General features: G+C 44.3%; 1 protein-coding gene across 1 annotated transcript in view; it reads left to right on the forward strand.

Moving 5' to 3' along the window:
• LOC311234836 (exportin-5-like) overlaps positions 1–20,268 on the forward strand; it is a gene marked incomplete at its 3' end in the record, with an annotated part of 60,524 nt that overhangs the window by 26,075 nt on the left and 14,181 nt on the right. Inside the window, exons 6-9 of the mRNA XM_084322079.1 lie at positions 3,169–3,215; positions 5,617–5,729; positions 14,346–14,420; positions 16,495–16,655. Coding sequence (XP_084178205.1) covers positions 3,169–3,215; positions 5,617–5,729; positions 14,346–14,420; positions 16,495–16,655 — 396 coding nt within the window. The remainder of the gene's footprint in view (positions 1–3,168; positions 3,216–5,616; positions 5,730–14,345; positions 14,421–16,494; positions 16,656–20,268) is intronic.

Genomic DNA, 20,268 nt, shown 5'->3' on the forward strand with positions numbered 1-20,268 from the left:
AGACGCTTAGTCCGCTGCGCTACCCGGTCGCCCCTTCTCTATTGTTCTTGATGGAAATGACGCTCATTAAAAGGAGCTCTGCTCTGCACCATTCATGATGTTCCCAAGCAGCGTTTATTTTCACCACATACTGTAGTAATAATAATAATAATAATAATAATAATAAATTGTATTTGTAGTGCACTTTTCGTTGACTAGCAGGGTTTGCACAAGGTCCCTGAAGTGCTTGATTTTCAAGGCCTGGAATTCCTTGAAAACAGCAAAAAAAATTAACAAGGTGCAAAGTCCTTGAAATTCAAATCAACCGTTCGCATTGAAAGTTTTGTTCATTTATGATAAAATAGTTCTGAATCAAGAAATCATTTTTTTTTTATCTAAAGTGTAACTAATTGTTGGAAATTCGTTTTAAGCCATAACTATTATATCAGACTTTTTTTTCTATAAAAAACAGCATTTAAAAGTGAATTGTATCATTTTAAATGCCCATTTAAAATGGAAAATGGTGCTTAGAAAAGTACTTGAAAGTCCTTGATTTTCATTTTGCAATGTCTGTGGGAACCCTGACCCTGGTGCACTTTTCGGTGAGTGCTACACGGTTAAAACATAGTACATTTGTTAAATAAACAGTTAAAAACTAGTATAAACAGAAAAGTAAAACAACACAAGAAAAAATTTTATCACAAGAAATAGCTATCAATCAAAGGCTTTTTGAAATAGAAATGTTTTTATTGCAGGCTGCGTTCACACTGCAGACGAAAGTGGCCCGAATCTCATTTATTTTCTCCTGTGAATCGATACTGGTGCCTAGGGATGGGTATCGTTAGGATTTTATCGATACTACTACTCTTATCGATACTGCTTAACGGTTCAGTACTTTTTTTTTTAATCCGCTTTTTCTCCCATTTTCTATATTTTCTCCCATCCCAATTTCGTATCATCCAATTCAACCCTCCCCTGTCACGGACGCTGTTTCTTGCCTCCCACAAGCCGGCTGCAATGTGGACTAAGTCATACATAGCACAAGTCCCCTCCGGTACTTGAGGTAACAGCAGTCGCATCTTTTCACCTGCGCAGCTCGATCTCTCAGTGGCGAGGAGTAACTCGTGGGAGGCTCACGCTGCCCCCGACACTTCCTGATTCTACTGCGCAGGCGCACCAACCGACCTGTAGGAGTCGCTGTCCACAACGCCCGATCCCCACCCATCAGTTTCCCACCCCCTAATACGGCCAATGTGTATTAGTACGGACGACCAGCTAAACTGAAAGCAATGTGGAGCGCTGGGCTCGAACAGGCAAGCCCAGCGTCTCCAGCATTTCGTGGTGAGTGCCTTGCCCACTACGCCACGTAGCCGCCCCAACGGTTCAGTACTTTATCGATACTCTTATCGGTTCTTTTAGATTATTATTTAAATATATTTAAAAAAAAAATTACAATTTATTATTTGAACGGCTTAAGGCTATATCTGTACTTGATGTTTGCTTGTTGTGTTGCATATTTGAAATAAACTTCAATCAAATCAAACCCCTCTTAAAAAACAAAAACCTGTGTTTAACCTGGCCATCTATAAAACATCATGCTAAAACTGTGAAACAAATGTCCTACTCCCCTAAAGAAAGAAATACATAGCAAACATGACTCAGTTATGCAATAGTGCTGCTGCTTTTTATTTTGTTAAAATCTTTTAGTTAATAAGACTACAAAATGACTACAATGATTTCATGACTGCTTCCTGTCCTCGCCGGAAGTGCGTCGGATACCTACCTTAACGTTACATTTTCAACAACAGAACAGATTGCTGCTAATTAAACACTTCATGGAAACGGAGTAACGTTAATGCTATGTCGAGTTCATACGTGTAGTGTAGTATGATGGGAATCGAGAATCGGAATCGATTGGCAACCGGTTCCTAATTGTCCGAAACATAATACCTATTAGATAGATTTGATTTGAGAATAGTAGTGTGTCAGGGCGGCTGAGTGGCGCAGTGGGCAAGGCGCTCGCCACTAACGCAGGATATGCTGGTATCGAGCCCAGCTCTCTGCGTTGCTACCGGCTTGGCCGGCCGTCGTACTAACACAATTGGGCAGTGTTAGAGGGTGGGAAAGCCGGTGGGTGGGGATTGGACGTTGTGGACAGCGACTCCTACAGGTCGGTTGGTTTGCCTGTACAGCAGAATCAGGAAGTATCGGGGGCAGCGTGAGCCTCCCACGCGTTACTCCTCGCCACTGAGAGATCGTGCTGTTCAGGTGAAAAGATGCGACAGCTGCCTCCTCGTGTACCGGAGGGGACACGTGATGCAACGCTTCGTCCACATTGCAGCCGACCAGTGGGAGGCATGGTCTAACAACGTTCGAGACCGGGGAGGGGAGAATTGGAAATATGAAATTGGGATGGGAGAAAAATAGAAAATGGGAGAAAAAGTGGATAAAAAAAAGAATAGTAGCGTGTCCAGGTGAGAAACGGCAATGGTTATAGTATAATACACGTATAAGGCTATTCTTAAGCCTTTCGGGAATTACCCCAGACCACTGTAAAACCATACTTATATTCACCACGGTATAACACAGGAACGTATGGATGAAAAAATGAATTCTTTTTCACATATTGAACGATAGATAGTCGATGTCAAATGGGCCATAGTATTGTATCCATAGCTATAATATAGAATATAATATAGCCTTGCAGACAAGGTGACACACTCCTATCTTTTAAAGCATTGGCCTAGCTACAACGGGCCCGTCTAATGGCTGGCGCTGAATGAGTTAAAGGAACACACCAACATTTTGGGAAATTAGCGGACAGTGACACCTCTCCCGAAGGCTACCCGTCACTGTCCGCTTCCATTCATTGTGCTAAGCTAGGCTAACGTGCAGCCAGATAGCTTTCTACTGAACGCACAGAGAGAGGAAACTGGTATCTATCTTCTCGTCTCTCTCTCTGGAGAAGACGGTAAGCTAATTTTCCAAAATGTTGGCGTGTTCTTTTAACCTTGTATTCATGAATACCTGTCTGTCCCCAGTGGTGGAAAGTAACTAAGTATTTTTACTCAAGTACATTGTCTAGCTACTTGTACTTATTTTTTTTTTGGGAACTTTATACTTTTACTCCACTACATTTATCTGAACCGTGAGTCACTAAAAACCTCTGTGTTCCTTCTGTTTCTTCAGAGACTCAGCGTCAAGTGGCAGATCATCAACCAGAGGAGCGCCATAAAGTAAGTCACCTTATATAAATATATATTTGTTTTTTGCAATGAAAGCTTGGGGCCAGCTTCAAGTTCAAGTTTACTTTTGTTTGTCACGTATAAAGTACATATACATTACAGTGAAATGCTTGGTTCTGTATGAGCCCCCTGAAAATGTGCTTCATACAGTAAAAAAAGTAAGATGAGGATATATAAGTCCTAACACTATACAATATACAACCTAAGTACAATGAAGTAAAAATGCAGACAATGAGGTACACAACCGTTATAAAAAAAAGGCAAGATGCAAAATGAGGTATGGATGTAGTGCAAATCTCTTTAACACTAAATCATATTTATCTATTTATTAAAGTGTCTAAAGTGAGTGTTAAGGTGAGTGTTTAAAGTGAGTGTGTGCATGTGGATGTGTGTGCAATGAGTGTAGATGGATGGGTTGATGTTAACATAGTCGTTGAGCATCCTGATGGCCCTGGGGATAGAAGCTCCTTCTGAGTCTCTCTGTACCGGCCATGAGACTCCGGTAGCGCTTGCCCGAGCTTAGAAACGGATGCATCATTGTCAACTAGGGTTGCAAATTGTAAGCACGTTCCTTACTCGATCATTGATAATGTTAACGATCAATTCATTGATTAATTGTAACAAAGAATACCCAATTTACCAAACAATAACAAATGTATTTGTTTCCCCAATCAAAAGGTTTATTTCCGCAGCAGCGACATATTGCATGGCATATGAAACATAGAAATGTAGAGGCCTAGGGCGGTCAGGTGGCGTAGCGGAGATTGTGTTCGTCACCAACCCCGGAGACGCTGGATTCGCCTGTTCGAATCCAGCTCACAGCTCCGGGGTTGTCACCAGCTTGGCTGGCCGTTCACACGAATACAATTGGCAGTATTAGAGGGTGGGAGAAGCTGGCGGGGTGGGTCCGGGTCGTTGTAAACAGCGACTCCTACAGTTCGGTCGGGGCGCCTGCTAAGCGAGGATAGGATCTAAGGGGGGTAGTGTGATCCTTCCACACGTTACACCCTCTCAGTGAGAGTCCGCGCTGCCAGGTGAAAAGAAGCGGTTGATTGGCTAGACGTGTGTCGGAGGAAGCACGTGGTAGCCTCCACTCTCCCAGATGATCTGACTGTGGGGGGTAAGTGCGCAGCGACCAGGAAGGGGATTGGGAATTGGCATAACGACTAACATTGGGATGGGAGAAAATCGGAGGAAAAAGGAAGGGGAAAAAGATCAATACAAAAAAAATAAAAAATAAATGTAGAGGCCTAGACATATTAAAACACATTTGTGTCGACTTTAAGCGGGCGAGCTGCATATGTGGCAATTTCTTTTAAAATAAAAGTCACTCGCCACTTAAAAAAATTGAAAGCATGTATTTAACTAATTCTAAAATGTTCTAAACACGGTTTGATATTAACTTACGATCTCTTAACAGGCAGGCAGAAAAGTGGCAATTTTCTTTACTTGAACTTGAGGACTGCATACTCTTTTTGCAACGCTTTGCTTTATACTTTATAGCGCGTGCATGAGCCTGGTCTCTTTACTTTTGAAAGATAACATTCTGAAGTTACTAATGCAAAAAAAAGGATAACAGAGGTTTGAACTTGAGTTGAACTTTGAACTTGTGTACTCACATTTCTCTTTAGTGGTTGCCAGATTCCAGATTCCATTATTCCAGCATAGAGCTATGAGCTGGAAAACACTGCGGTTCCATAGCCTGAAGTCTTATGTAGTACAGGTCCAAATTCTATAACAATCTGTTCAGAAATGAGAGAGGTTTTAGTAGGGCTGTCTTAAATACTTCGAAGCTTTGTTCGATGGGCATGGGATACGAATATGAAAATAAAATTCGATAACTAAAAAATATATATATATGATTTTTTTTATTTATTTTTTTGCAAAATCAACTCTGCCTCTCTTTGTTAACTACAACAAGCAATGCTGTTTGTTATTTAAGACAAGGTCGGACTCTGCACTGACAGATTTGTGTTCATTGTGCTGCTTTTATATAAAGCCTCAAATGACGGCTTACAATATTTCATGAAAGCAAAGTGTTTTGTTTGTCTAAGATTTTAAAAGGTTTAAACTTTACAGCACTGGCAAAGTTGAACAAAGTGCTGTACAATTCCCACAACATAAAAAAAAATTTAAAAAAATGTATTCGTTTTTTTTAATCTCGAAGCTTCGAATTAAAATCGAATATCGACCCCGAAGCTTTGAATTCCAAAAAAAATTCGAAGGTCAGCCCTAGGTTTTTAGTAAACTGTGTCGCAAAAATCCTCCGTGGCCATCCACCGCTGTGCGTTCTGAAGTCTGAGTCACGAGTAATTTTTGTGTGTGTGTGTGTGTGTGTGTGTGTGTGTGTGTGTGTGTGTGTGTGTGTGGTGTGTGGTGTGTGTGTGTGTAGTGGTGAGGAAGGGGAGGAGGAGATGGTGATGTTTGAAGAGAGCCAGGTCACTCAGGAGATGTTGGAGGAACAGCTGGTGAGGCTGGGGACCAGGGAGATGCTGGATCTACTCAGTAAGTCTCTCTCTCTCTCCCTCTGTCTCTCTGTCTGTCTGTCTCTCTCTCTCTCTCTCTGTCTCTCTCTCTCTCTCTCTCTCTCTCCGTCTCATGCGTCTCATGCGGCACGGTGGTGTAGTGGTTAACACTGTCGCCTCACAGCAAGAAGGTCCAGGGTTCGATTCCCGCTTGGGGACCAGGTTTCCATGATGCCAGGTACCCAGGTGGGGTATCTCCCGGGCCTTTCTGTGTGGAGTTTGCATGTTCTCCCCCTCTGTGCTCGCAAGGGTTTCCCCCCCGATAAGATAAACCCAATGGAAAAACATGCACAACAACAAGATCGCTAACGCTGTGGCGTCCTTGACGAAGACGGACAGGAGCACTTGGATTGGTCCCCTGGCGCGGCTCACGTTGACGCCTGTCTGCTCCCGGCTGCCCTTGGGGGGGAAGGGCGACGGGATGGGTTAATCGCAGAGACGAATCGCATGCATGCATCGCATGTGTGCCAATTGATGACCTCGGAGCAGGTCCTAAATTATTATTTTATTATTATTATTATTATTATGTCTCTCTCTCTCTGTCTCTCTGTCTGTCTCTCTCTCCCTCTCTATCCCTCCCTCTCCCTCTCTCCCTCCCTCTCCCTCCCTCTCCCTCTCTCTTTCTCCCTATCCCTCTCTCTCCTTTCTCTCTCTTCTCTCTCTTCTCGCTCTCTCTCTCTCTCTCTCTCTCTCTCTCTCTCTCTCTCTCTCTCTCTCTCTCTCTCTGTCTCTCTCTGTCTGTCTCTGTCTCTCTCTCTATCTGCTCTGCAGGCATTAAAGTGTTCCGTCTTGAGATGGATTTCCGTCAATTTGATTATTTATATAATATTTTGATTAATATATATATATTTTTTTAAATATAAAGTTAGCCAATAGGGATGTGTATCAGTAGTATTGGCAGTGGTAGTAGTCGTAATAGTAATCCAGTCTATTTTTTTTTCTTTTTCTAAAAAATAAACTATAGTTCAACACAGGTAACCACTTTTGCTTAATCTCTTTGATGGCTCAAATGTCTGCTCTAATGTCTAGTGTCTAGTTGATTTTGTGTTTTGAGCACAAAGTTCATCATAGATCTAGCCTCTTAATTTTGGTTTATTAGGTGCTGCTCCCAGAGCAGGTGAGTTATTAGGTGCTAATGCTCCCAGAGCAGGTGAGTTATTAGGTGCTAATGCTCCCAGAGCAGGTGAGTTATTAGGTGCTAATGCTCCCAGAGCAGGTGAGTTATTAGGTGCTAATGCTCCCAGAGCAGGTGTGTTATTAGGTGCTGCTCCCAGAGCAGGTGTGTTATTAGGTGCTAATGCTCCCAGAGCAGGTGAGTTATTAGGTGCTAATGCTCCCAGAGCAGGTGAGTTATTAGGTGCTGCTCCCAGAGCAGGTGAGTTATTAGGTGCTAATGCTCCTAGAGCAGGTGAGTTATTAGGTGCTAATGCTCCCAGAGCAGGTGAGTTATTAGGTGCTAATGCTCCCAGAGCAGGTGAGTTATTAGGTGCTAATGCTCCCAGAGCAGGTGAGTTATTAGGTGCTAATGCTCCCAGAGCAGGTGAGTTATTAGGTGCTAATGCTCCCAGAGCAGGTGTGTTATTAGGTGCTAATGCTCCCAGAGCAGGTGAGTTATTAGGTGCTAATGCTCCCAGAGCAGGTGAGTTATTAGGTGCTAATGCTCCCAGAGCAGGTGAGTTATTAGGTGCTGCTCCCAGAGCAGGTGAGTTATTAGGTGCTAATGCTCCCAGAGCAGGTGAGTTATTAGGTGCTGCTCCCAGAGCAGGTGAGTTATTAGGTGCTAATGCTCCCAGAGCAGGTGAGTTATTAGGTGCTAATGCTCCCAGAGCAGGTGAGTTATTCGGTGCTAATGCTCCCAGAGCAGGTGAGTTATTAGGTGCTAATGCTCCCAGAGCAGGTGAGTTATTAGGTGCTAATGCTCCCAGAGCAGGTGAGTTATTAGGTGCTAATGCTCCCAGAGCAGGTGAGTTATTAGGTGCTGCTCCCAGAGCAGGTGAGTTATTAGGTGCTAATGCTCCCAGAGCAGGTGAGTTATTAGGTGCTAATGCTCCCAGAGCAGGTGAGTTATTAGGTGCTAATGCTCCCAGAGCAGGTGAGTTATTAGGTGCTAATGCTCCCAGAGCAGGTGAGTTATTAGGTGCTAATGCTCCCAGAGCAGGTGTGTTATTAGGTGCTAATGCTCCCAGAGCAGGTGAGTTATTAGGTGCTAATGCTCCCAGAGCAGGTGAGTTATTAGGTGCTAATGCTCTCAGAGCAGGTGAGTTATTAGGTGCTGCTCCCAGAGCAGGTGAGTTATTAGGTGCTAATGCTCCCAGAGCAGGTGAGTTATTAGGTGCTGCTCCCAGAGCAGGTGAGTTATTAGGTGCTGCTCCCAGAGCAGGTGAGTTATTAGGTGCTAATGCTCCCAGAGCAGGTGAGTTATTAGGTGCTAATGCTCCCAGAGCAGGTGAGTTATTAGGTGCTGCTCCCAGAGCAGGTGAGTTATTAGGTGCTAATGCTCCCAGAGCAGGTGAGTTATTAGGTGCTAATGCTCCCAGAGCAGGTGAGTTATTAGGTGCTAATGCTCCCAGAGCAGGTGAGTTATTAGGTGCTAATGCTCCCAGAGCAGGTGAGTTATTAGGTGCTAATGCTCCCAGAGCAGGTGAGTTATTAGGTGCTGCTCCCAGAGCAGGTGAGTTATTAGGTGCTAATGCTCCCAGAGCAGGTGAGTTATTAGGTGCTGCTCTCAGAGCAGGTGAGTTATTAGGTGCTAATGCTCCCAGAGCAGGTGAGTTATTAGGTGCTAATGCTCCCAGAGCAGGTGAGTTATTAGGTGCTAATGCTCCCAGAGCAGGTGAGTTATTAGGTGCTGCTCCCAGAGCAGGTGAGTTATTAGGTGCTGCTCCCAGAGCAGGTGAGTTATTAGGTGCTAATGCTCCCAGAGCAGGTGTGTTATTAGGTGCTAATGCTCCCAGAGCAGGTGAGTTATTAGGTGCTAATGCTCCCAGAGCAGGTGAGTTATTAGGTGCTAATGCTCCCAGAGCAGGTGAGTTATTAGGTGCTAATGCTCCCAGAGCAGGTGAGTTATTAGGTGCTGCTCCCAGAGCAGGTGAGTTATTAGGTGCTAATGCTCCCAGAGCAGGTGAGTTATTAGGTGCTAATGCTCCCAGAGCAGGTGAGTTATTAGGTGCTAATGCTCCCAGAGCAGGTGAGTTATTAGGTGCTAATGCTCCCAGAGCAGGTGTGTTATTAGGTGCTAATGCTCCCAGAGCAGGTGAGTTATTAGGTGCTAATGCTCCCAGAGCAGGTGAGTTATTAGGTGCTAATGCTCTCAGAGCAGGTGAGTTATTAGGTGCTAATGCTCCCAGAGCAGGTGAGTTATTAGGTGCTAATGCTCCCAGAGCAGGTGAGTTATTAGGTGCTAATGCTCCCAGAGCAGGTGAGTTATTAGGTGCTAATGCTCCCAGAGCAGGTGAGTTATTAGGTGCTGCTCCCAGAGCAGGTGAGTTATTAGGTGCTGCTCCCAGAGCAGGTGAGTTATTAGGTGCTAATGCTCCCAGAGCAGGTGAGTTATTAGGTGCTGCTCCCAGAGCAGGTGAGTTATTAGGTGCTAATGCTCCCAGAGCAGGTGAGTTATTAGGTGCTGCTCTCAGAGCAGGTGAGTTATTAGGTGCTAATGCTTCCAGAGCAGGTGAGTTATTAGGTGCTAATGCTCCCAGAGCAGGTGAGTTATTAGGTGCTAATGCTCCCAGAGCAGGTGAGTTATTAGGTGCTGCTCCCAGAGCAGGTGAGTTATTAGGTGCTGCTCCCAGAGCAGGTGAGTTATTAGGTGCTAATGCTCCCAGAGCAGGTGTGTTATTAGGTGCTAATGCTCCCAGAGCAGGTGAGTTATTAGGTGCTAATGCTCCCAGAGCAGGTGAGTTATTAGGTGCTAATGCTCCCAGAGCAGGTGAGTTATTAGGTGCTAATGCTCCCAGAGCAGGTGAGTTATTAGGTGCTGCTCCCAGAGCAGGTGAGTTATTAGGTGCTAATGCTCCCAGAGCAGGTGAGTTATTAGGTGCTAATGCTCCCAGAGCAGGTGAGTTATTAGGTGCTAATGCTCCCAGAGCAGGTGAGTTATTAGGTGCTAATGCTCCCAGAGCAGGTGTGTTATTAGGTGCTAATGCTCTCAGAGCAGGTGAGTTATTAGGTGCTAATGCTCCCAGAGCAGGTGAGTTATTAGGTGCTAATGCTCCCAGAGCAGGTGAGTTATTAGGTGCTGCTCCCAGAGCAGGTGAGTTATTAGGTGCTAATGCTCCCAGAGCAGGTGAGTTATTAGGTGCTAATGCTCCCAGAGCAGGTGAGTTATTAGGTGCTAATGCTCCCAGAGCAGGTGAGTTATTAGGTGCTGCTCCCAGAGCAGGTGTGTTATTAGGTGCTAATGCTCTCAGAGCAGGTGAGTTATTAGGTGCTAATGCTCCCAGAGCAGGTGAGTTATTAGGTGCTAATGCTCCCAGAGCAGGTGAGTTATTAGGTGCTAATGCTCCCAGAGCAGGTGAGTTATTAGGTGCTAATGCTCCCAGAGCAGGTGAGTTATTAGGTGCTAATGCTCCCAGAGCAGGTGAGTTATTAGGTGCTAATGCTCCCAGAGCAGGTGAGTTATTAGGTGCTAATGCTCCCAGAGCAGGTGAGTTATTAGGTGCTAATGCTCCCAGAGCAGGTGTGTTATTAGGTGCTAATGCTCCCAGAGCAGGTGAGTTATTAGGTGCTAATGCTCCCAGAGCAGGTGAGTTATTAGGTGCTAATGCTCTCAGAGCAGGTGAGTTATTAGGTGCTAATGCTCCCAGAGCAGGTGAGTTATTAGGTGCTAATGCTCCCAGAGCAGGTGAGTTATTAGGTGCTAATGCTCCCAGAGCAGGTGAGTTATTAGGTGCTAATGCTCCCAGAGCAGGTGAGTTATTAGGTGCTGCTCCCAGAGCAGGTGAGTTATTAGGTGCTGCTCCCAGAGCAGGTGAGTTATTAGGTGCTAATGCTCCCAGAGCAGGTGAGTTATTAGGTGCTGCTCCCAGAGCAGGTGAGTTATTAGGTGCTAATGCTCCCAGAGCAGGTGAGTTATTAGGTGCTGCTCTCAGAGCAGGTGAGTTATTAGGTGCTAATGCTCCCAGAGCAGGTGAGTTATTAGGTGCTAATGCTCCCAGAGCAGGTGAGTTATTAGGTGCTAATGCTCCCAGAGCAGGTGAGTTATTAGGTGCTGCTCCCAGAGCAGGTGAGTTATTAGGTGCTGCTCCCAGAGCAGGTGAGTTATTAGGTGCTAATGCTCCCAGAGCAGGTGTGTTATTAGGTGCTAATGCTCCCAGAGCAGGTGAGTTATTAGGTGCTAATGCTCCCAGAGCAGGTGAGTTATTAGGTGCTAATGCTCCCAGAGCAGGTGAGTTATTAGGTGCTAATGCTCCCAGAGCAGGTGAGTTATTAGGTGCTGCTCCCAGAGCAGGTGAGTTATTAGGTGCTAATGCTCCCAGAGCAGGTGAGTTATTAGGTGCTAATGCTCCCAGAGCAGGTGAGTTATTAGGTGCTAATGCTCCCAGAGCAGGTGAGTTATTAGGTGCTAATGCTCCCAGAGCAGGTGTGTTATTAGGTGCTAATGCTCTCAGAGCAGGTGAGTTATTAGGTGCTAATGCTCCCAGAGCAGGTGAGTTATTAGGTGCTAATGCTCCCAGAGCAGGTGAGTTATTAGGTGCTGCTCCCAGAGCAGGTGAGTTATTAGGTGCTAATGCTCCCAGAGCAGGTGAGTTATTAGGTGCTAATGCTCCCAGAGCAGGTGAGTTATTAGGTGCTAATGCTCCCAGAGCAGGTGAGTTATTAGGTGCTGCTCCCAGAGCAGGTGTGTTATTAGGTGCTAATGCTCTCAGAGCAGGTGAGTTATTAGGTGCTAATGCTCCCAGAGCAGGTGAGTTATTAGGTGCTGCTCCCAGAGCAGGTGAGTTATTAGGTGCTAATGCTCCCAGAGCAGGTGAGTTATTAGGTGCTAATGCTCCCAGAGCAGGTGAGTTATTAGGTGCTAATGCTCCCAGAGCAGGTGAGTTATTAGGTGCTAATGCTCCCAGAGCAGGTGAGTTATTAGGTGCTAATGCTCCCAGAGCAGGTGAGTTATTAGGTGCTGCTCCCAGAGCAGGTGAGTTATTAGGTGCTAATGCTCCCAGAGCAGGTGTGTTATTAGGTGCTAATGCTCCCAGAGCAGGTGAGTTATTAGGTGCTAATGCTCCCAGAGCAGGTGAGTTATTAGGTGCTAATGCTCCCAGAGCAGGTGAGTTATTAGGTGCTGCTCCCAGAGCAGGTGTGTTATTAGGTGCTAATGCTCTCAGAGCAGGTGAGTTATTAGGTGCTAATGCTCCCAGAGCAGGTGAGTTATTAGGTGCTGCTCCCAGAGCAGGTGAGTTATTAGGTGCTAATGCTCCCAGAGCAGGTGAGTTATTAGGTGCTAATGCTCCCAGAGCAGGTGAGTTATTAGGTGCTAATGCTCCCAGAGCAGGTGAGTTATTAGGTGCTAATGCTCCCAGAGCAGGTGAGTTATTAGGTGCTGCTCCCAGAGCAGGTGAGTTATTAGGTGCTAATGCTCCCAGAGCAGGTGAGTTATTAGGTGCTAATGCTCCCAGAGCAGGTGAGTTATTAGGTGCTGCTCCCAGAGCAGGTGAGTTATTAGGTGCTAATGCTCCCAGAGCAGGTGAGTTATTAGGTGCTAATGCTCCCAGAGCAGGTGAGTTATTAGGTGCTGCTCCCAGAGCAGGTGAGTTATTAGGTGCTAATGCTCCCAGAGCAGGTGAGTTATTAGGTGCTAATGCTCCCAGAGCAGGTGAGTTATTAGGTGCTAATGCTCCCAGAGCAGGTGAGTTATTAGGTGCTGCTCCCAGAGCAGGTGAGTTATTAGGTGCTGCTCCCAGAGCAGGTGAGTTATTAGGTGCTAATGCTCCCAGAGCAGGTGAGTTATTAGGTGCTAATGCTCCCAGAGCAGGTGAGTTATTAGGTGCTAATGCTCCCAGAGCAGGTGTGTTATTAGGTGCTAATGCTCCCAGAGCAGGTGAGTTATTAGGTGCTAATGCTCCCAGAGCAGGTGAGTTATTAGGTGCTGCTCCCAGAGCAGGTGAGTTATTAGGTGCTAATGCTCCCAGAGCAGGTGAGTTATTAGGTGCTAATGCTCCCAGAGCAGGTGAGTTATTAGGTGCTGCTCCCAGAGCAGGTGAGTTATTAGGTGCTAATGCTCCCAGAGCAGGTGTGTTATTAGGTGCTAATGCTCCCAGAGCAGGTGAGTTATTAGATGCTAATGCTCCCAGAGCAGGTGAGTTATTAGGTGCTAATGCTCCCAGAGCAGGTGAGTTATTAGGTGCTAATGCTCCCAGAGCAGGTGAGTTATTAGGTGCTAATGCTCCCAGAGCAGGTGAGTTATTAGGTGCTAATGCTCCCAGAGCAGGTGAGTTATTAGGTGCTAATGCTCCCAGAGCAGGTGTGTTATTAGGTGCTAATGCTCCCAGAGCAGGTGAGTTATTAGGTGCTAATGCTCCCAGAGCAGGTGAGTTATTAGGTGCTAATGCTCCCAGAGCAGGTGAGTTATTAGGTGCTAATGCTCCCAGAGCAGGTGAGTTATTAGGTGCTAATGCTCCCAGAGCAGGTGAGTTATTAGGTGCTGCTCCCAGAGCAGGTGAGTTATTAGGTGCTGCTCCCAGAGCAGGTGAGTTATTAGGTGCTAATGCTCCCAGAGCAGGTGAGTTATTAGGTGCTAATGCTCCCAGAGCAGGTGAGTTATTAGGTGCTGCTCCCAGAGCAGGTGAGTTATTAGGTGCTAATGCTCCCAGAGCAGGTGAGTTATTAGGTGCTAATGCTCCCAGAGCAGGTGAGTTATTAGGTGCTGCTCCCAGAGCAGGTGAGTTATTAGGTGCTGCTCCCAGAGCAGGTGAGTTATTAGGTGCTAATGCTCCCAGAGCAGGTGTGTTATTAGGTGCTAATGCTCCCAGAGCAGGTGAGTTATTAGGTGCTAATGCTCCCAGAGCAGGTGAGTTATTAGGTGCTAATGCTCCCAGAGCAGGTGTGTTATTAGGTGCTAATGCTCCCAGAGCAGGTGAGTTATTAGGTGCTAATGCTCCCAGAGCAGGTGAGTTATTAGGTGCTAATGCTCCCAGAGCAGGTGAGTTATTAGGTGCTAATGCTCCCAGAGCAGGTGAGTTATTAGGTGCTGCTCCCAGAGCAGGTGTGTTATTAGGTGCTAATGCTCCCAGAGCAGGTGAGTTATTAGGTGCTAATGCTCCCAGAGCAGGTGAGTTATTAGGTGCTAATGCTCCCAGAGCAGGTGTGTTATTAGGTGCTAATGCTCCCAGAGCAGGTGAGTTATTAGGTGCTAATGCTCCCAGAGCAGGTGAGTTATTAGGTGCTAATGCTCCCAGAGCAGGTGAGTTATTAGGTGCTGCTCCCAGAGCAGGTGAGTTATTAGGTGCTAATGCTCCCAGAGCAGGTGAGTTATTAGGTGCTGCTCCCAGAGCAGGTGAGTTATTAGGTGCTAATGCTCCCAGAGCAGGTGAGTTATTAGGTGCTAATGCTCCCAGAGCAGGTGAGTTATTAGGTGCTAATGCTCCATGTGTTCCCTCCTCAGCTGCGAGCTGTATTTCCAGAAAAGTGGCTGAGGCAGCAGCAGGGACCAAGGAAGAAACGGAGAAAGAAACGGACGGTAAGAGTCGAGACCTTCCTGCGCAGGGGTTGGGGTAAACATAGATATCTATAGAACACTAGATAGCTTGCCCGCGCTGCCGGCCAATGGAGAGCGACGTCACTGAACCGCCGCCATCTTGCGTAGGTCAGCCTTGAGTGAGAGTGAGTGAGCTGCACAGACAAAAATACTCATAACTCGCTGAAATATTGACGGATTTACAAACGGTTTGGTTTATTACAAGCATTATTAACGTGGCTATGATTCAAGCGGTTTGTAAAAAAAAAAACATTTTTTTATAAGTATGTAGTATCATACCTACATCTTTGATGTTTATAGCAAACCAACCCGTTTGTAAATCCGTCAATATTTCAGCGAGTTATGAGTATTTTTGTCTGTGCAGCTCACTCACTCTCACTCAAGGCTGACCTACGCAAGATGGCGGCGGTTCAGTGACGCTGGTGACTCCGCCTTAAGCTATCTAGTGTTCTATAGATATATCTATGAGGGTAAGGGACGAGGGGAAACGGTTCCTTCCTGCGCAGGGTTGGAAAGCGGCAATATAGAAAATAAATCGTATATTTTCCAGTCCGGGGTTCGACAGTAGAGGTAGAGCAGTCGTCTGGCAATCCGGAGGTTCCCGGTTCGATTCCCACTCCTCCCGGGCGTCGTGTTGAAGTGTCTTTGAGCAAGACTCTGCACCTTGCATGTTTGCCTCCACCGTCGGTGTGTGAATATATGAGTGAATGGGTAAAAATGCGAGGAACAAGTTGTAAAGGTCTTTGGATAAAAGCTGCTGTATAAATACACCTTTTACCATTTCCTGGCCTGTGAAAGTATCTCAAATTCAGAAAATAAATTCACTGCCACAAATTGGCTTGCCCTGGAGATAGATAAAAATGTATTGTTAACTAAGTAATTTTTTTTCAATATAAGTCTAGTAATGTATGAATGAGTAAATATTAGTGCTGTCAGGCGATTAAAAAAATGTATCTAATTAATTACAGGATTTGTAATTAATTAATCTAATTAATCGCCTTTTAATCGCATAACCATTTTATGCCTGATATTCTATATTCTATAATCATATTTCAAATGGCATGTGTCCGGATGGCAGAATTCAGTACTGTATCTACAAAACCTTCTGTTTAATCATCTTCCATCTATTAATTTGCTTAGATTTTTTTTAGGTCTGGTCAATTTGAGCATGGTGTTATTCACAGTCAAAGATTAAAAAAAATGTAATTGATATTCTCATTTGGTTCATTACAATTTCTTCAAGCCTCGTAACGGACACAGTATTTCTGACACTGGGAATACATTCCCTGAGATCCATAGATGTCCCTAGAATCAGATACCAAGAACATGCAAATGGACCATATTAAAAAAAAGTCTGTAAATGTGTATTCTACGATCTTATGGAATGAATGAGATCAAAAATAAAATTGTATTTTTTGGTAATTCATTTTGAGTTAATTTTCATAACGCGATAATTTGCTGTGTAATTAATTAATCTAATTAACGTGATAAACTGACAGCCGTATTAAATATAGTATGTTCTGATGAGTAAATAGGGGTGGGATTAAATAAGCGTATGCTTATTCCCACTCCTTTTCAAATATGTAAATGACAAAAAAAAATAAAATAATTAGTTTGACTTTTTTTGTTTTGTAATTTTTTATATACATGTATTATTTGAATGGCTTAAGGCTATATCTGTACTTGATGTTTGTTTTGTTATGTTGCATATCGCTGCTGTCGGGACAAAACCTCATAACTCCAAAAACCCAACTTTTCAGCAGATGAAAAAAACTAACACAGATTTGAGGGTGAATAGAGTTAGGAGGTTTAGACTGATGATCGGTTTAATGCTTTCCCATTGTTTAAACTTTGTAAAACCCACACACACATATGGAGGATGATCTACGGAGTTGATTTATATAATAAATTTTTTTTTTTTTAAATGGAGTTATGAGGTTTTGTCCCGACAGCAGCGATATTTGAAATGAACTTCAGTTAATCAATCTGCAGTGTTCAGCAGGTAACTCGTGTACGGCGGCGACCCCGTGTCTAACCGATGGCCTTGTTGTCTCAGGAGCTGACGACATGGAGGCGATGATGACCGACTCGGCCCAGACGACTCAAGTCAAGAGCAACTTCTTGTCACGGTCATCTCTTTGTCACGGCATACAAGCGTACAGCGCCCAGGCCACCGGCGAGCTGACGGAGCTGGGGAAGTGTCTGCTGAAACACGAGGTCAGTCACGGGTCCAGAACTCTTGAGGTCAGTCATGGGTCCAGAACTCTGAGCTCAGTCACGGGTCCAGAACTCTTGAGGTCAGTCACGGGTCCAGAACTCTTGAGCTCAGTCACGGGTCCAGAACTCTTGAGGTCAGTCACGGGTCCAGAACTCTTGAGGTCTGTCACGGGTCCAGAACTCTTGAGCTCAGTCACGGGTCCAGAACTCTGAGCTCAGTCACGGGTCCAGAACTCTTGAGGTCAGTCACGGGTCCAGAACTCAAGAGGTCAGTCACGGGTGCATGTTAACACTTTCAGTGCCAGCAGGGGGCGTCCTAGATTCCCCGCTGAGTGCCAACGCTCTATTCAATGACAGAGCGATCACATTTGTGAACGCATGAACTATATCTTAAATGATGGCTATGTGTCTAATACGACCGTCACTTATCAATGACTTGTTTGCAGTCAACATTGTCGAAACGGATTGTTTTTTTAATCGGTTCATTTCCGTTTTATACCATTTTGAAAAAACACTCGTATTTTTGAACCTTTCAGAAAAAAAGAAAGATTCCACATGAATCGCCCTTTACTGTAATACACAAAACACGTTGTCATTTTCCGGCCTATTTATGAATCGCTTTCAAATAAACGCTAGATTATCGATAGTATATGTGTACTTATGCACGCTATAGAAGCGGGCTGGAAAATCGATTATCCATTTCCTGATCAGCGCACACACGCACACACACACACACACACTCACACACACTCACACACACACACGCACACACACACACACACACACACACACACACACACACACACACACACACACACATGGCACACGCTGATAGGTGAAAATAGCTCTGATTATCCCAAGACTGGTAAAATAGATTCCTTACCTCCGATCAGATGTTCTCCAAAAAGATGATTCCAATTCCTGATCGCCATTCCAAATATCGATCGCGTTTATTGATCCAACGCTGGGTACTGGAAAGAGATAATCCACGCTGTTCTGCTGGTCGGGGAAGACTGCAATCGGCTCGTATTACATGCGTGACAAGTGAAATGTGGAATCCGGACTTTCTTTTTTCCATCAATTTCATTCAGTCCATTCCAAATGGGTGCAATACCATCCGGAGAGACGATAGGGGGCGGTATTTTCCCTGTTCGAGCTCAGAAGGATCCCCACTGGTAACGTGAGGCTAGATTGATGAAAAATAAATGGAAATCGATAATATAAAAAAAACGACATTTGTCGTCGGTTGGCATGAAATAACAACAATTATCGTCGTTGACACTCAAAGTGTTAATAAATAGATACAATATGGTGTAGTGTTAAAGTGTTGCAGAACTAGGAACTGGATGTGGCATATTGATGAGAAATTAAATGCTTTAGCAACTATACAGCATGTTTTGACATAATGTTGCGTGTAAAGACCGTAACCATGTCACAACAGCAGTCATAGTGTATATTTTCAGCAATACGTTTGTTTACCAATAGGTTAAAGTGTTATTAATTAAATATGAGTTTAGGAATTGTATTCAATAGCTAGCGAATTTTGACCGGAAATAAATCCGAGCGGCCATTTTACTGTAGTCATTATGATTAAGGAAATACAGGGCTTTCAATGAGCGTTGACATTTCAAAGAACTACATCTCCTAGAGTGCTCCAGCCTTCTAGAAGCAAATTACTTCCTGATTATTATTTTAAATTTCTCTTATTTCTCGGGATTATATACCACAAAACTGAACGTTATTGGCATAGATTGGGGTGCAGTTAGTGTGTCTACCTTCTGTGAACATTTAGCAACCATCCGTGTTGAAATCCGTTTCAAAATGGCGGACCTGTCGCAAGAATAAAAAGCTACAGTAGATTTCATTCTCGGTTCTTCATGCACGCCTGGTGATACTAAATCCAAATTGAACTGTCATTGGAATGAGTAGATTTGGCCCGATCCATAGATGTGCAACATGGCTATAATGAGGTCATTTATAGGCCTGCTATGCTATATTCTATAATAATATTTCAAATTTCATGGGTCAGGATGGCAGAATTCAGTACTGTATCTACAAAACCTTCTGTTTAATCATCTTCCCTTTATTAATTTCCTTCGATTTTTTTTGTACACATGATCGCAAGAAGGTACTGAAGGAGAGCTCAGTGGCAGTTTTTCATGTCTGCCTGGTCATTTTTAGCATGGTGTTATTCACTGTCAAAGATGCAAAGAAAAATCATAATTCATATTGTCCTTTGTTTCATCACAATTTAAGCAAGCCTAGTAATAGACACAATATTTCGGACACTGGGAATATGACAGTGGAGCAATCTTCCATTTACTTAGGTATGTATTTTAGGCAGATTTTCATAAAAGAGGCCTCGGGCTCAAGAGGTTAAAGGGATAGATCAGATTTTTGGACATTAAAGGTGCTATAGATGAAAAAGAAATTATGATAATAATAATAATAATAATAATAATAATACATTATAATACATCCAGAGGTTTTAGAAAGGTGCAGAATAAAAGTATTGATTCTCCCTCCCCAGAAATATAATTTATTCATTTATAATTGAAAAGATGTTAACACTTTGGCTGCCGGAAAACGCCTAAACACGTCATTCCCGGCCATGCTCAAGTTGCCAAAGACGCTTTACAGCGTCTTTAATATCAATATTTCAAAAATCTGGGATCGGATTCATATTTCCCCTCCGCTGGCCTGAGATCCACCAGGAGGACCCACTGAGCTCTCTGGCGGTTCAGGAGCGCCATCTGGTGGCCGATCGGCGCAATCGCTTAACAGGAAGTGCCGTAGAGGTTGTGCTGGACGGCCGTATTACTTCCGGGCACTCGCTATAGGTCCCGAGGCTCGATCTCGACACACTACATAGCGATCGATTGCCAATAACTCAATAAACAACATGATTTGGACGTATATACCATTATACAAGCTGGAGATGGACCGGGTAAATCGACATCCCATAATGGTAAAATTTCTACTCTACGATGATCGCCCAACGGCGCGCGGAGACTGGGGTGAGTTTTAGCGTGTAAAATTACCGTCTTCGATACTAACTGCTATTATCAACATTTGACCCACATTAGATGATTGGTATAACGCTGCCCACGGAATTATAAACGCCCCCTAGCCCATCCGGTCAACATCAGATGACGTGTAGTAACTTCTAGAAGTACGTCTAGTTGGAATTTTTTATATCGCGCTGATTGCCATAAAACTGTATTGCATCATCAATATAATGCATTTGGGGCTATAGATCACGTTCTGGAGAAAGCTGCAGAAAGAGATGAAAACATACTTATACATTAGACCATACTTTACTATGAATATGTGAATGAAAAAGTTTAACGTTGCTACACAATGAACAATACATATAGGACTTTGAATGGGCCCTAATAATGGCAATGTAGCAATAGAATTTAAAAAGTTATAGCCCTGCAAAGAAGGGGACTTTCTCTATAGACAAATAGAGCCGGCAACCTACGGTTGATAATGAATTTAACCCATGGCAGCCAAAGTGTTAAGCAGATCCAAAATGAATGTTGTTATTTACATTGCAGGCATGTATCCCCTCCCCATGTCCCCACGTGGAACACACCGACTGGATACATGA

The sequence above is a fragment of the Notolepis coatsorum genome, assembly GCF_963971535.1.
Source record: "Notolepis coatsorum genome assembly, chromosome: 9".
Lineage (NCBI taxonomy): Eukaryota > Metazoa > Chordata > Actinopteri > Aulopiformes > Paralepididae > Notolepis > Notolepis coatsorum.